This window comes from Gracilinanus agilis, chromosome 1, assembly GCF_016433145.1.
Source record: "Gracilinanus agilis isolate LMUSP501 chromosome 1, AgileGrace, whole genome shotgun sequence".
In the NCBI taxonomy this organism is placed as follows: domain Eukaryota; kingdom Metazoa; phylum Chordata; class Mammalia; order Didelphimorphia; family Didelphidae; genus Gracilinanus; species Gracilinanus agilis.
The window spans coordinates 648371893-648388469 of NC_058130.1; the positions used below are offsets into that span (position 1 = coordinate 648371893).

Consider the following 16577-nt stretch of genomic DNA (forward strand, 5'->3'; position numbering starts at 1 on the left):
ATCTTTTTTTTTTTTTAAACCCTTAACTTCTGTGTATTGACTTATTAGGTGGAAGATTGGTAAGGGTAGGCAATGGGGGTCAAGTGACTTGCCCAGGGTCACACAGCTGGGAAGTGTCTGAGGCCAAATTTGAACCTAGGACCTCCTGTCTCTAGGCCTGGCTCTCAATCCACTGAGCTACCCAGCTGCCCCTTCTTCATATCTTTTTAATAGAATAATTTACTGGGTTCATATTAAAGAAATGCTAAGTTCTAATTAGTATCAGGCACTAAGAAAGTGACCAGAGCCCTACCAAGAAAGTTAGTTTAATAGAGAAGATAAGACTGGGACAAGTGAGACATGGTCACAGTATCTTTCCAGAGTGACAGTTGTGATCATAGTTTTAGACCAGTGATGGGCAAACTATGGCACTTGGGCCAGATGTGGTGCCCTGAAATGTTCTATCCAGCCTCTTGACATTATTCCTAATCTGACAAATACAATGAGTAGGATACAATACAATGAAACTTTGAAAGAGTTGCCTTAGAAACAGACTGATAGATGGGTATTTCCTTTCCTTTGGCCCCCTCTTTTCGCCCGTCCCTGGTTTAGACTAATCAAATTAATAAACAGATACGAGGAACATTAGCCCTAAAGTATTGTGCTTCCTTAATGAATGTCTTCTTATAATGTTCAATTTTCAGGTTAGGAAAAAAAGTATGAGGAGGCATTATTGAGTTGATTTCTCTGCTGAGTTCATTGGAGTTACATTAACTCTTGTAGGCCCTCTGTGGTATAGTTGTTTATAGCATAGTAGTCTAATTCAGAAATCCACATACTGCTGAAAAGCCCTCATTTTAAAGCTAGTAAATTTTTGTTATAGTGTAGTTCTAAATCTTCTTAAATCTTACTCTACTCCACATATTCTTTGATCTTGGGATACTGGCCTCCATACCATTCTTCACACACAGCACTCCATGTCCTCACTGCAGCATTTTCACTGGTTATCTTCCATACCTGGAATACTACCTCATCCCTGCCTAAACATTCTCTACCTCCTGTCAAAACTTATTTAAAGTCCCACCTTTATAGCAGAAGCTGTTGTTCCTCTCTTTATACTGTCTCCTGTTTATCCTGTGTTTAGCTTATTTGTAGTTGTTGTTTATAAGTTGTCTCCCCCATTAAAATTCTTAAGGAGCAGAGACTGTTGTTTGCCTTCCGTTGTATCTCTGGCACTTAGCACATGCCTAGCATGTTCTTAATAAATGTTAGTTGACTAACTGACATGCTAGAACAACACATCAGAACTCATGGTACAGTAAGATGTGAAAAAGAAAGCTGAATGCTTTCTAGCACATTCCTTTCTGAAACCTATAGGGCTCTTGTGTTAATCTGAAGGAATTATTTTCACATACTTTTATTTTTAGTGGCAATTTGAGAATATCAGTGCCTCGTCTATTTTCCCAACTTGACCAGAAAAAAAGCAGTCTTCCCTTTAGGGAATAAATTGTTCATTAGATTATTGTTTTTGAAATTTAACTCTTCTTTTTTTGTGTCTAAACGTTTTTCTTTATCTTCATTCTCAGTTTAGACTTAAAATCCATTTTTCATATGGCTGTTTCCTTTTACTACTTCTTTCTTCCTCCAATATCTTTTGTGTGATTGTATGTATATTTGGCATTTTGCTCTGAAATTCTTTGAACTTTTGTTATAATGAATGCAGAGTATGAGTTGCAGTGGTTTCAAAGAAAGAATTTAAAATATCATCTTCTTTGTAATTTTTGTCCCAAAAATTAATGTTGACATCAAAACCTGTGATGTTTTGTTTAGTGTTTCCATTTTTAAAATGCTGGAATGCCATTTATTGAATGCAGTCTGTATATGAGATAGTCCATACAATAAATCCTCATTACTTTATATTAATTAGGTATGGTACCTATACCTAATTATGTATAGTTTCATTCTTTTTTGTTGTATGTCTTTGGAACTTTCAGCATGTATGTGGGGGAAATCCTGAATTTTATATATATATAAAAATATATTTACAGCATGATTTTAGCTCATCCTGTATGCTCATAGAGCCCCAGTTTGTAAAATATATTAATACATATTTCTGATACTCCTAACATCTTTGTTTTTTACTGCAAATCTTTCTCTTTCTCCCCATTATGATTTTCTCCATTTTTTTTCCTGGCACCTTTTTTCTTCTATTGTCAGTGGAATTATTGTCTTCCTGTCTCCATATTCAGGTAGTGTCGGTGGCTGAGTATCACCACAGGATCGATGCTCTAAATACTGAAGAACTGCGCACACTCTGCAGACGTCTCCAGGTGCCCCCTTCAGTGTTTAAACCCATTTTTCAGAGACTGAAACACTCTCTGTTTTAGTGCCCCTCATCAGGACAAGTTCCATATTTGGTGGATTTGTTTTGGCAGTAGCACTTTAAAAAAAAAAAAGCAGAAAATTCCTTTTCTTGTTAAACAATGTAATAGTATGTTGAAGAGATGTAGGATTACTTTTTCCATCATCTTTTCACTTTAAAAATACTCAGACATTGATGTCAGAGGAATTTTCTGTGAATCAATAAATGTTTTCATTACTCTCTTTTTCAACAGAGTGATGAGGACTTTTTTTTTTTTTTTTTAGTTTTATTTCAACTCAGAATATACTTTTGGACTTTGGGGAATCAGACTGTTTGAAAAAAACTATCAAAAAGATATGATCCTTTAAAAACAACTATAAAATTTACATTTAAGGTTCTGGAAACCAAGTTTAACCATTTGCCTTTTGAAATTTATTGCTTTTCATTTACTCAATAAAATAATATCAGCCTAATTCCCAGGACTCCAAAGGGAAAGATATTCAGTGTTCCCATATCTCTCTTCTCATTCTCTTTGCCAAATTTCTTGAGGTATACACCTGGTTGACAGTAGATACATTTTAGGTTCTTATTAGATAAATAAATACACCAGAACTAGAAAAATGACTTGAAACTATATGCAATTGACCTTGTAATTCTAAGAACTAGGAAATGACATGATGAAACTTCTGATATTCAATTTTTTTTAAACTTACAAGTAATATGTATTCCTTTGTATGTAGGAGATTGCTTTCCTGGCTTTGCTACCTCTGCTGAATTTTTCCTTTTTCTCTTAATGCTTCTACTGCTCTTTGGGATTTTGGTTGTTTTGTGTTTGATTTTAAGGTCACATCATCAAAATTAGGGTGAAGTATTATGATGATGGTGTGAAAGGTATAATGTTATTGTTTCTGAATAAGAAAACAGGACAGTTTTGGAAAATTAATTTGGTTAAAGTTATTTTAAAATGTAAATATTTGTATTTAATGCACAACATAATTTAGCAACTTTAATCCCAATATAGTTTTGTTGAACAGCACTTTTTATTTCAATTACAGTCGCCAAGTGTTGCTACATTTTAGTCATCTGCTCCTAATAGGATACTGTATATCTCCCCAATTATTGTCAACAAGAGTATGCTCAAGCAAACTTTTAAACAAAATACACTTTTAATTTCTGTTAGTGCATTTTGATATTGTAAAAATAGTAATAATTTGTGGTTGTTAAGTCTTCTTGGATTTTAAGGATTGAACTATATATGTTAGTTATATCTTTCAAAAAATTTTTAAAGAGTATCAGTAATATTTTTATGAAGAAAAAATTCATTTATTGCATTTTTAAAACTGGCTTAATTTCTTTTTAATCAGTTAACAAATAGTAAGTAATGTGTATTAAATAAATAGTAAGTAATAGTTTTCAAAAAGTTTAAACATATTCTGGTCGAATTAAAATTTAAAAATTCAGTTAAAACCAATTTTTCTGACATATATCTTAACATATTTTAGCTTTCAAAGGAAAAGGAGTTATATATTTTGTAAACATTTATTGCTGAAACTAAAGGTAATGAGAGAAAAATTTATATAGCTTTGAATTGAAACACCTACATAGTTAAGGTAAGTTTTGTCATGATTAGAGAATTCTTTATTTACTTCAAGTCAGTAAACATTCTTCCTTTTATTCAGAAGTGCACAATATTAACCATCGTTATCAGCATGTTAGGCTTAGCCTACCTTTATTCCTTAGAAGACTAGGAACAGAATTTCTAAAAATTACCTAAATGATTTTTAAAGTCTCCCATATGGTATGTGATTTGGGGTTTTGGCTTTAAAAAATCTCTCTATAGCAAAAATGAATAATATGGAAATAGGTATCAAGTGATAACATTTGTACAACCCAGTGGAATTGCTTGTTGGCTCTGGGATTTCAGGTGGAAGAAGGGAGGGAAAGAAAATGAGTCATGTAAACATGGAAAAATTTTTTAAAGTAAAAAAAATTTAAATCTCCCATATTGAAGAATGGGATAAGTAATATTTAAAATAAGGCTATTATAGCCCACTATTATTAACAGAGTAGCTAAGTTTGAATAATTTTGTTATATAAGATCCTAAACCAATGGTTCTTAAGTTACAAAATTTAAAAAAAATTGTTTCAGAGCATGTTATATTTTCATGTTAATATCTTTTGCTATTTACTTTTTAGATTGCTACAAAAGAATCAGTTGGTCCAAAATATGTTACTCCTTTAAAATTAGACCTGGAGTCTGAAGCATTTCGTCCAGTCCTCAGTGATCCAAGTGAATTGTTACAACCGGATCAAATTGAAAAGGTAAGAAATTACCTTAAAATGCTTTTAGTTAAACATCACTGAGATCACTAAACTTAATATTTACAACTTTGAACTGAGAACCTGTGCCCCTGATTCTTTTTTTTTTCTTAATTAATTTGATCTGAAAATTATAGCAATTTCTTACTACTACTATCAGTATTTCAGGAATTAGTGAACTGGTTCATTTATATCTACAAATACATATACACTCAGTGAGTTATAGTTTTAGTAATCTCAAATAATTTCCATGTTAGAAATATAGTCATCATCTAGTCTAAACTCAGGCAGTGATCCCCTCTGCAGTATTCCTACAAATCAGCTTCTGCTTTAAAACCTTCATTGATAGGCAACATGCTACCTCCTAAAGTAGCTGATTCTACTTTTGAACAGCTGTAATTGTTAGGAAGTCTTTCCCCATCTTGAGTTGAAATTGGTCTCTGCAAGTTCTGTCCACTGCATATTCTGTAGTCAAACAGACATGGTCTTGATTCTCTTCTATAGCCATTCAGATGTTTTCTAATCTCTAAATTAAACATCCCCATGTTCCTTTGTTTTTTTTTTGTTTTTTTTTTGTTTTTTTTACATCCTTGTACTTCGGTGTATTGTCTCATAGGTGGAAGATTGGTAAGGGTGGGCTATGGGGGTCAAGTGACTTGCCCAGGGTCACACAGCTGGGAAGTGGCTGAGGCCGGGTTTGAACCTAGGACCTCCTGTCTCTAGGCCTGGCTCTCACTCCACTGAGCTACCCAGCTGCCCCCCCATGTTCCTTTGGCAATTCTTTAATTCTTTTTTTAGTTTGCCAATGTTTTTCCTGAGCACTTAGAAATAATGAACACTATATTGAAACAGAATTATAGCCTCTTTTTTGGTCACTTTCTCTTTTAGTGCTTCATTCATTTTAACTTTTTAACTAACATATCATCTTATTAGCTCATTTTTAGTACACTAAAATACCAGAAATTTTTTCATGAATTATTGCCACGTCTTGACTTTCCCTTTCTGTGCTTGCATTGTAAAAGGGGAAAATGGGAAGATTATGGTTGGACTGGATATTTAGTATCCAGTAATTGATTCCAAAATAAGAGATCCAAGTCAGGATGACGTTTATGGTGGTTTATTTACAAGTAGGAAGGTTAAAGGTAGGGAAAATAAGAGAGAGAAACTCTGGTTGGGACTGGAGGCTTGAACCAGGCAGGTCTTCAGAGGCCCCAGCAGAGGGGGCACAGAGGTTAATTAAACAAGGCTTCTAGCCACAAGTCCTCCTCCAAGATGAGAGGCCTCTTGAGGCTGGAGCCTCCAGAGACGCCAAGGGAAAAAGGAAAGAGAGTCAGCCTAACTTACCCATGTGACAGTTCAAGGGGAAGCAGTCTGAGGTCTCACCTGAGCTCCTCCAATGCCAAGTTCAAAGTGCCAAAAGCCCTTCAGAGGAAGTAACCACCTTATTTAAAAGATAGCAGTTTTTGTCACTTCCTGCAACCACCTCTGTTTTTATGTGGACAAATGGCAGCCTCACCCTAGTTTTGGACTGCCCAGGGGGCATCACTTGTTTTTGATTTGTCACTTACTATCACATGTGGGTCACAGACTTTCCCCCTCCCCACTTAATTCTAAGTTGGGTGGAGTAACATTATTCCTGGTGGCTAAAGTCTAAAGAATGATTGAGGGTGAGCTAATTCCATTTACACCGCATAGGTAATTTTGGGACCTAAATTTAGATAAGTCAGTTTACATTTATTTCTATTAAATTTTATTAGATTTGACCAACAGACATATAGCAACTTTTTTGAACCTGATTTTGTCATTTAACTTTTATTAACTATTCTTTGTTTTAGTTCAACTTTAGGATTGATAATCATGCCTTCATCCAAGTTTTTTATAAAATATATTTAAATACGGAGAACCAAAGGCAAATCTGTTATATGCTTTACTAGATACCTTTCCCGAGTTGATCTCCTTCTAGGACCAGTTCCAAATCCACCTAACTATTGCCATTCAGCCCCCAGCATACCATGAGAAACTATCTTTAAACTGTGTCTATAATGTTTCTTGTATTGACCAATCTGGTAACTGTGAGAAATAGAACTGTATGTAGACAGACAGCTATTCTTGATGAAGATGTTCTGGCTCTTGGCGATCACTGCTTTTCTAAATACACCCAATTTATCCCTTAATCAGTATTCTCTAGAATTTTGCCATAAATTAAAGTAAAGTCAAGATGTCCGTATTTCTACTTCTTTGCAGGTCACTTCTCCTGTTTTCTTAGATTTCTCAAATGCCTTTGACTCCATTCCTAGGACTCCAATATGATATTCCTCTAGGCCAGTTACTAACTGAAGGCAGTTTGATATTCTCTTAAGATTTCCTTAGTTGAATCAGAAATGTTTAGAAAAGTTGAAATTTAAGTTAGCCAGGTCTTCAGATCATTGTTTTTGGTTGAGAAGAATAAAAATTAAAACAGTATTTCAACAACATTTATTAAGTGCTTTATATGTATCAGGCACTGGGCTAAATAAGTATTGTGTATTTGACTATTTTTTGCTTCTTTTCTGTTGTCTGTTATTCTCTCATCCCTTTGATCTTTCTCTTATTTCCTATATAAGAAACCTTTTTTTTTTTTTTGTTTTCCTTTGCATTTATTGGCATTTTTAACTCATCTCAAGTTCACCAAGAAATATGTTATCACACAGGGGATTTAAAATTCTACCTCAATATCTTTTCTAAAAGCCTGACATGTTTATGTGGAAAATAGGAAAAGGAGAATTATTTCTCCTAAACTGTATAGAGAAGCTTACATAATTCAGCTAATGATAGAACAGCTTTCAGAAAAGGAATGATACGATATTGCCTGAGGAAATATGGGGATTTAAGTAGATGAGTAGAGCCTTAGGTATTAGAATAACCCTATTAATAAAAAATAACAAACATATTGTACCTGTGGAGAGGTGTTACACCGTTAATAGAAGAATATATATTTTATAGCTTATCTGATCTATACAAAACTATCGCACTTATCGGATTAGTCTTGACTGATTATAAGAGAGATGACATTTTTTGACTAAGGACTTCAATGCTTTTTATAAATAATACTAATCAGAAAGAATTTTACTTCTTAACCCACTTTTTATTTAGACCCTGCATTTCATTACTTTGCTTGGCTCTAGCATTTCATAGTCTTAAGCAAATTATGAGAGTACATTTCATCCCATTTTACAAATAAGGAAACTGAAATTCAAATAAATTAGTCCAAGATAACAGAGCTTTTAAATGGTAGAATTGGGTCTAGAATTGAACTTTTCTGACTATTTCAGTACTAATAGTTTTTTTTTTTAAACCCTTGTACTTTCGGTGTATTGTCTCATAGGTGGAAGAGTGGTAAGGGCTAGGCAATGAGGGTCAAGTGACTTGCCCAGGGTCACACAGCTGGGAAGTGGCTGAGGCCTGGTTTGAACCTAGGACCTCCTGTCTCTAGGCCTGACTCTCACTCCACTGAGCTACCCAGCTGCCAGTACTAATAGTTTTAATGCAGTGATGGGCAAACTATGGCCTGTGGGCCAGATGCGGCCCACTGAAATGTTCTTTATGGCAGCCTGACATTATTCCTAATCTGACAAATACAATGAGCAGAATACAGTACAATGAAACTTTGAAAGAGTTGCCTTAGAAACAGACTGACAGATGAGCATTTCCTTTCCTTTGGCCCCCTCTTTAAAAAGTTTGCCCATCACTGTTCTAGTGCTCTTTCCATGTTGCTTCTCATTCACTTTTGTCAGTCAGTATACATTTACCTGAGTGCTGGGGATACAAAGAGAGGCAAAAGGCAGCCTCTGACCTTGAGGACCTTATACTCTTATGGAGAAGACAAGCAAGCAAGTACATGCAAAGAAACTACACAGGATATAAAGTAGGGAAAGCACTAGAATTAAGAAAGGTTGAGAAAGGCTTCCTGTGGAAGATGGAATTTTAAAAGAAGCCAGAGAAATCATTAAGCAGAGGTGAAGCAGGAGAGCATTCCAGAAAAATTTGTGGAAACAGAAAATGGAATGTCTTATTTGTGAAAAAAGCAAGGAGGTGCCAGTATCACATGGCCAAAGAATATGTGGAAGGAAAGGTCAAGAAGACTAGAAAGATGAAGGTGGACAGTTTAGGAAGGGACTCAGATGACAAAAGATTTTATATTTGATCCTGGGGGTCATAGGGAGCCATTGACTGTATTGTAGGGAGTTTCTTGATTGTATTGGGGGTGGGGGTTGAGAGGGAGTGGGAAGGGAAGAGAGTGTTACAGAGTCAATCTGTGTTTTAAGACATTTGCTTTGGAAAATGAATGGAGGATGGTCTGGAATAGGAGGAGACTTGTGCCAGGTTGACCAACTGGCAGGCTATTATCGTAGGTCAGGTGTGGGACAGATAAAATCTGAAATAAACAAAGAAACAAAAGTTTGAGGTTCAGGCATATGGAACGATTAAGCAGTGCATGACAATTGCATAATAAACGAGGAGCAGGCCTCCTCAGCTTGGCACTAGACCTTAAATGCAGAGAGTGACAGATTATTATGTATTAAAAGCAAACAGCTAATGGATATCATCAAAGATACAAGATTAGGTAGTCTGATTTTTAATTGGAGGAAAAATTAGGAATTTTCTGAGTTGGGAGGGGGTTGAGCAAGTTTCTAGAGTTTCTAGAGGGGAAATTGAGTAGGCGAACTTTCCCAGATATGAAATAGTATGTCACAGTTTTGTTTCCGAAATTAGCAAACAGGTAGAATTTTTAGGAAAATGAAACCTAATTCACAAAATGGAGTTAGTTTTACAAGATCAGTCAGTCTGGTTCACAAAATTCCCATGGTTTTCTCAGATGTGTGGAGATGAAGGCCCGTACTAAGGGGGTGGCTGTACACATGAGAGAGTAAGATGTTACAAAGATAAAATTGATAGACCTGAGCAACAGATGGGATATCTGGGATATCAACATCTGAGGGGTCAAGAATGACACCTAGGTTTTAGGTCTGGGGACCTGGGAAGATGGGGCGCCCTTAATTCATTTAATCAATCAATCAATTGATCCAAAGGGAAATTTGGAAAGGATTAGCATGTGTGGAAAAGATCATGAGTTCAATTTTCAGACATGTTGGTTTAGGTCAACTGGACAGTCCAGTTCAGGATGTCTGAAAAGCAGTTAGAGTTGTGAGTCTGAAAGTCAGGAGAAAGGTTAGGACTGGAATAAGTAAATTAGAGAGTTACCACCATAGAGATGCTACTTAAATCATTGGGTATTGATGAAATCACTTAGTGAAGTAGAATAGTATAAGGGGAAGAAGGCAGCAGGCCCAAAACAGAGTTCTGTGGAAATGCTGACCTCCATGATGATCCAGGGAAGGAAAATGAGGGAGAGCAGTCACCTATGGAGGAGTTTCAGTAGAAAGTAGTCCTGGAAATTTATGGAGAAGAAGTCATTAAAGATAAGAATCCAGAATACTAATTGGATTTGGCAATTAAGAGACCACTAGTAACCTTGGAGAGAGTTGTTGGACTATGAGATTGGCAGCCATGTTGTAGAATAAAGAGGTTGGGGGAGAAGTGGGAGCACCTGTTGTAGATAACTTTCTCAAGGCGTTTAGCCAATCAGGGTAGAAGAGTTCTAGGATGATGGGTAGCAGAGATGGAATGGAAGTGAGGATGCTTTTTTTGAAATTGAGGAAGACAGATTGTTTCCTACTATTTGTAGGCAGTAGGAAAGGAGCCAGTAGACAGGGAGAGACTGAAGATAAGTGAGAAAGTGAGGATGATAAAGGAGCCAATTTGCTGGTAGAGATAGTATCCATGTGACAGGTAGCAGAACCATAAAATAAGATGGTCACTATTTAATGTTAGCAAAATATTAGTTAAATAAAATAATTAAAAATGATATTAATTAATAAAATTGATAATGCTAATCCTTTGTTTTCCATAGCTCTCTAAACATCTTCCACCACGAACCATTGGCTATCCTTGGACTCTTGTCTACGGTACTGTGAAACATGGTACAAGTTTGAAGACTCTGTATCGAACAATGGTGGGTTTGGACACACCAGTTCTGATGGTGATTAAAGACAATGATAACCAGGTAGGAAAAAGATGAGAGTGGATAATAATTACATCTACCTCCCATGGTTTGCAATGAGGGTCAAATGAGATTAAATTGCAAAAGCAGTTATAAATCAAAATGACAAATGTATAAATAAAAGTATTATTTCAGTAGGTCAGTCATATTTGGATACCCTATTAAAAGCATAGAGTAATTGAATTGAAATTAACCACCTAAGTATTTACATTATATCATGAAAGGAGAAAGGCAAATAGTCATAAAATCATTTAAATATATGTGTGTGTACATATATATATTTTTTTAATCAAAATTTTTACCATATTCCTTTTTTAAAAATTGCAATGGTGATTATTAATAGCAGAGCTTTTTCTAAACAGGAAAAGTATTGTAAACATTGACCTGGTATTTAGGTCTTTGATTACTCAAGTGTTAGCTAGGAAAAAATGGATGCAAGATCCTTTTGAGGGGAAGGGATAATTCATCCAGAAGTAAATATGACATTTTATATATATTACAAATGATATCATTTTTATTGTGAATTGGCTTCATTTAAGTAAACTGTACCTATTCTAATTCCACAATTTTTTGTTGCCAGAATAAGTACAACTTAATAGAAATCTTTTTTTGTACCTAAAATGAACAAATTGAGGTTTTGGAATCAGAAGTGCTTTGAAATTTTTTTTTAAAACCTGATTTTGACACAAATTTTAAAGTATAATAATGTTGTATACTATCTCCTCTGTCTTCAGTTAGTGTGAAATACTACAGTAATTTGCAATTCAATAAAGGAGCAATTTTACTTTCTATATCTAATGATAAGTCTACATTCTTAGATTCCTCAACTGTTTTTAGTCTCTAAATGTATTGTCCAGATAAAGTGACAAGTATTTGTTTGTTGTAATGGTGACATTATTTTTTTCTTTTTGTTGTAGTATTTATGGTTTGACTTTATGACATTATGCTCCATGAAAAGAGTACCACAGCATTAGACAATTTCTGTATTCTAGGTGCTTAAATTTGAAGGCATCGAGGCACACACAAGTATTTTTATTAGTACATATTTATTATACATACTATTTGATATATATGATTATATTACATATATCATTCTATATAGCTATATTATATATGTCATCAATATGCATATTGATAAGTTATATGTACATACTCTTTGATATATCACTTGATAATTTTTGTGGCTAAGCTTAGAATTTTAGGGCCAGACTTAGATAATTAGTTTTTATTCCCGGTTTTTTATTTTTATTAATTAGTGACTAGTCAATAGAGTGGCAGACCAAGTCAGGAAGATCTGACCTCTTAGTTTTCTAGTTTTGTGACCTTGGATAGGTCACTTAACTCCTGTTGGCCTTGGTTTCCTCATCTATAAAATGAAGAGAATAATCATACCCATTTCTCAGAGTTGTTATGAGGAGCAAATGAAATAATATTTGTAAACAGCTTGGTATAGTACCTGGCATATACCAAATGCCATGTAAATATTGTCTGTATTTTTTATTATTATGTGGGATACTCTGCCAACATTCTAATTTTTCCTCATGTATTAAAATATATATATGATTTGCTACATTCTGACCATGCTTGCTGTGATGTGTCATAAGTAAAATCGAGGAATATAAATTTCTTTGCAATTTATAAGCTCATTTGATATGTAGGTTCATTCATGCTAATTTAGCTTTTTCTTTTTCTTTATAGGTTTTTGGTGCACTGGCATCAGAACCACTTAAAGTGAGTGATGGCTTTTATGGTACTGGAGAGACTTTTGTTTTTACTTTCTCTCCAGAATTTGAGGTAAAGACACTTGTTAAAATTTTATTTACTAAATGCTATTACAACTTTATTTTATGGGAAAATATTAATTTAAGAAATAAGGATCTTGAAATGACAAATGAGTTTAAATTTGTTGGGTGATTATAGGATTTTACTACCTGAAGATCTCCCAATATTTGAATTTTTCCAAATTAGTTGAAAATAAGTAGTTGAAAAGACTAGAATGAATATAACTAGTATTTTAATGGTGATAATTATACCCTTTACACTAACTATATCCTCTTAAGTTGTTCCTTTGCATCTTGGAGTGAGGTTGAGACCAAGAGTGATTAAAATAATGATGGTACCCTTAAGAGTGATAGTGAAGTTTGATAAGATAGGTGTATATATAAAAGAATTATCTCTAGAAAGATGATGATTGAACCTATAGGAGCTAATTAAATCACCGCATGTTAGTGGGGTAGCATAGAGGGAAAAGAGAAGTTATCCCAGTGCAACTCTGGGAGATGATCAAGGTCATGAATGAAGCAAAGGTAACAGTGATTTCTCTGTCAAACTGGCAGAGAGCTAAGAGAGAAAATGTTTTCTCCATGAAGGGAGGGACTATCTTACTTCTGTCTTTTGTATCCCCAGGGCCTAACACATAGTAGATATTTATTAGTTGATTTTATTGTCTCTATATTATAAATACAGCTATGGTTCAGACTATAAAAATGTACCCGATCATTGGCTTCTTCAGAGTGTGCTCATTGCCTATACTGAGTAAAAATAAATAACTTATACAAATTAAAATGAGAGATACTGAATGCTATGGCTAGTCTCTGTCATAGTGCTTGGTAACTATAATATATTTAATGAATAGTTATTGAATGAATGACCTCACTAAATGAGGGAGAGTGAAGTCCTTTCTGGGAGATATGAGAAGATAAAACTACTTGTCCCTTCTCAAATTCCAGCCCTCAAACTCTTATTAGGTAAGTTCAGTAACTATTATTTGTCTGATAATTGCTACTAGGGTTTGTCTATTTTTACAATTGACTATTTTATCTTCTCTTACTTTTTTTTTACATTGTTAATTCCAAAAATTAAAAATCATTCTTTTCTTTTTATTAGATCTTTAAATGGACTGGAGATAATATGTTTTTTATCAAAGGAGATATGGATTGCCTAGCTTTTGGTGGAGGAGGGTAAGTCACTTGAAGTATTAACCAAAGAAATCCTTTTTAAGAAATTTCAACTCTAGGTTACAAAATTGTTGTCATTTTAGGAATTTTTGATAGAACTTACAGATTTTTATGTTAGTGTTTTAAAAGTAAGGTTTTCTTCTAAATTTAGAGTTGTATTTTGCTAGAAGATCTGACTGTTAAGATTGCCTATTATTTCCATAATATACCAATCAAAGTATTCTTTTGTATTAAGAAACTCAATTTTAATAAAACTGTACTGAGCATTATGCTTAGATAACTAGATTGAGTGGTAGTTTGCAGATCAGAATTTTATTGCTTTTGGCCAAAGGCCTGGAAAGTTGGGAATAACTTGGTCTGTTAAAATGTAGGGGGCAACTACAGTGATTGAGAGCCAGACCCAGAGACAGGAGGGTTTAGGTTCAAATCTGGCTTTAGACACTTCCTAGCTGTGTGACCCTAATCAAGTTGCTTGACCCCTATTGCTTAGCCCTTATTGCTTTTCTGCTTTGGAACCAATATACAGTATTGATTCTAAGACAAAAGGTAAAATTAAAAATAAATAGATAAAAATGTGTTCAAAATAAAGATGCTTTGTTTAAATAGTTCAGTATAATATACTTTAAAAATAAAATTTAAAAAGCAAATCCTAAGGAAAAGAGCTAGGCAGGTAGTGTTAAGTGACTTGCTGAGAGTCACACAAGAAATATCTGAGGCCATATTTGAACCCAGGTCCTTCTTATTCTAGGTTTGGTGCTGCCACTTAGCTGCTCCTTTAGTATGATAATTGAGATAGATATATACATATTGTGGGCCTCACTGCAGTTCCAGATAATATCCTTAAATTCCTTATTTTGTAGAAACAGAGTTGTTTTTTATATCATCCCTAAAGATTTGACTAACAATTTCAGAACATAGAGGCTTACTTTTCTTCAAATTTCCTCCAAATTATTTGATTTTCTTCATTTATAAATAAAGTGAACATTTCAGTGGCATTGAAGGGCTAAATATATGAAGTTCATTTAATCATGGTAGTTGCCCTTTAATGATTTGAGTTTCAGGATTCCTGAGGTTTATTTTTTCCATTATTTCCCCCCTTTTTTTTATCTTCCTAATTTAACCTAAATTTTAATACAGCTTTTTTTTTTAATGCTACCCCTCCCACATGTTCCTACCATAACATGATTATCATCTTAGTTCTTTTCTCTGTTTCTTCTCAGACCAGTATTCTAATATTTATCAGTTTAGTGTGCCTCAGCTTTTCTTCTGATTGGCCCTTTAGAAGAAGAGAATGTTTCCCCAGGCTCCCAAGTTGTTACTTATATACGAATAAGCTACATGTTTTATCAAACTTTATGCTCAGTTTTTGAACACTATGGTCTGAGACCTATTTTACTTATAAATCATATTAAGAAGATTGAAAATGGATTTTAGCTCATTCCACACCCTTTTCCCCTCCTCTGTTCCCTCTCCCCCTAACACTTATTTTGAGCTGTCTTTAGCAATACAAAGCAGCTCTTTTTGCCCTCAGAGAGGAAGTAAAAGCAGTGGTGTCGTCAAGTTTTTCCAGGAGCTTGGCTTAGAAAAGGAGGAGAGAGAAGATGGCAGCAGCTCTGAAGCCCTTGAAGTACATACAAGAGAGGTTTGAGCCTGGTAGTAGCCATCAGGATTATAGATATAATAGACTGTATATAGAGAAGAATGGATGGTTAGGGGAAGGAAATGAGAGGTCAAAGGATCAGGGTTATGTGTAGAGAGGTTGATTTTGATGAGGAGCTGCCTTCATCAAAGACTGGACCAAGGAAGAGAGAGTGCAGAGCTGATAATGGGGAGTTAAGAGGCAAGATGAGAAGGAAAAAGAGGGAATTTGTAGTAAATAACCTCAGTTTTCTCAGTAAAATATGAGATAAGAAGGTCCTCAGGCAAGAAGCTTGGAAGAAGGGGTGCCCCCTGGCCCACCTGTGTAGATTATCAGTTGCTGGGTCCCAAAAAATTATTCAGCTAGAACTTTAGTGATGAGTTCATCCAGACTAATTTAGACCAGTCTGTTGTTGACAGAGGTACAGCACCACAGAGTCAGGCTTGAACATACACTGTTAACAGTTTCCTTACTTGGGTAACGCCATTCCCACAACATTTTGAATCTTTTGTTAAGAGTAAACTCAACTCCCCAAACAGGAACAATTGTGATTGCCCTGAGGCATCAGGTAAGACACAAGTTCCTGAATTTAATCTGTTAACACTTTTTTACCTAGAACTTTCAAGACATACTCACATTTTCCTTACCTTAGTTGAGTCTTCCAAATCTATAAGTATATTCTATATTTATTAATCAAATGAACCCAGTTCATATTCTCTAGTGCAGTGGAAGATCTTAAAAACACAAATGCAATGGGATAATATATCATGATGATAAGAAGTATTTATGGGATGCCTTAAAATTCACAACAAACATTATTTTGGTTGATTCTCACAGCACCTCTAGGAAGTAGTATCCCCATTTTACAGATGAGGAAACTGAGACACAAGTGAAGTTATTTGCCCATGGTCATACAAATAATAATAGGGCTAGATCTGAATTTGGGTGTCCAGACCCAGAACTGTTCACAGGCTCACTAGCTGTCTCGGTCTCCTAGGCTTTGCTTTATAAAATGTTCTGCCTGAATGTGTAAGAGTGCCATATACAACAGCTTTATTGTGTTTCAGTTAGGCTGTTCTAAGCCCTCCTGTGTGTGGCTGAGCCTCCCAGATGAGCTCGCTCTCCATGCTCCTGCCCCTCGGCCCCCCAACACACACACACACACACTCACTCTCTCTCTCTCTCTCTCTCTCTCTCTCTCTCTCTCTCTCTCTCTCTCTC

The 16577-nt window shown here is 34.9% G+C and overlaps 1 protein-coding gene across 3 annotated transcripts in view; it reads left to right on the plus strand.

The window, feature by feature from the left end:
* The window catches only part of OXR1 (oxidation resistance 1), a 193652-nt gene that overhangs the window by 171488 nt on the left and 5587 nt on the right, over positions 1–16577 (plus strand). For 2 of the 3 annotated variants that reach the window (XM_044668761.1, XM_044668773.1), the window contains 4 exons: positions 4538–4663; positions 10611–10763; positions 12459–12554; positions 13647–13720. In XM_044668761.1, coding sequence (XP_044524696.1) covers positions 4538–4663; positions 10611–10763; positions 12459–12554; positions 13647–13720 — 449 coding nt within the window. Of the gene's footprint in view, positions 1–2228; positions 2310–4537; positions 4664–10610; positions 10764–12458; positions 12555–13646; positions 13721–16577 lie in introns of all 3 variants that reach the window. The other variant, XM_044668767.1, reaches the window with a different exon arrangement.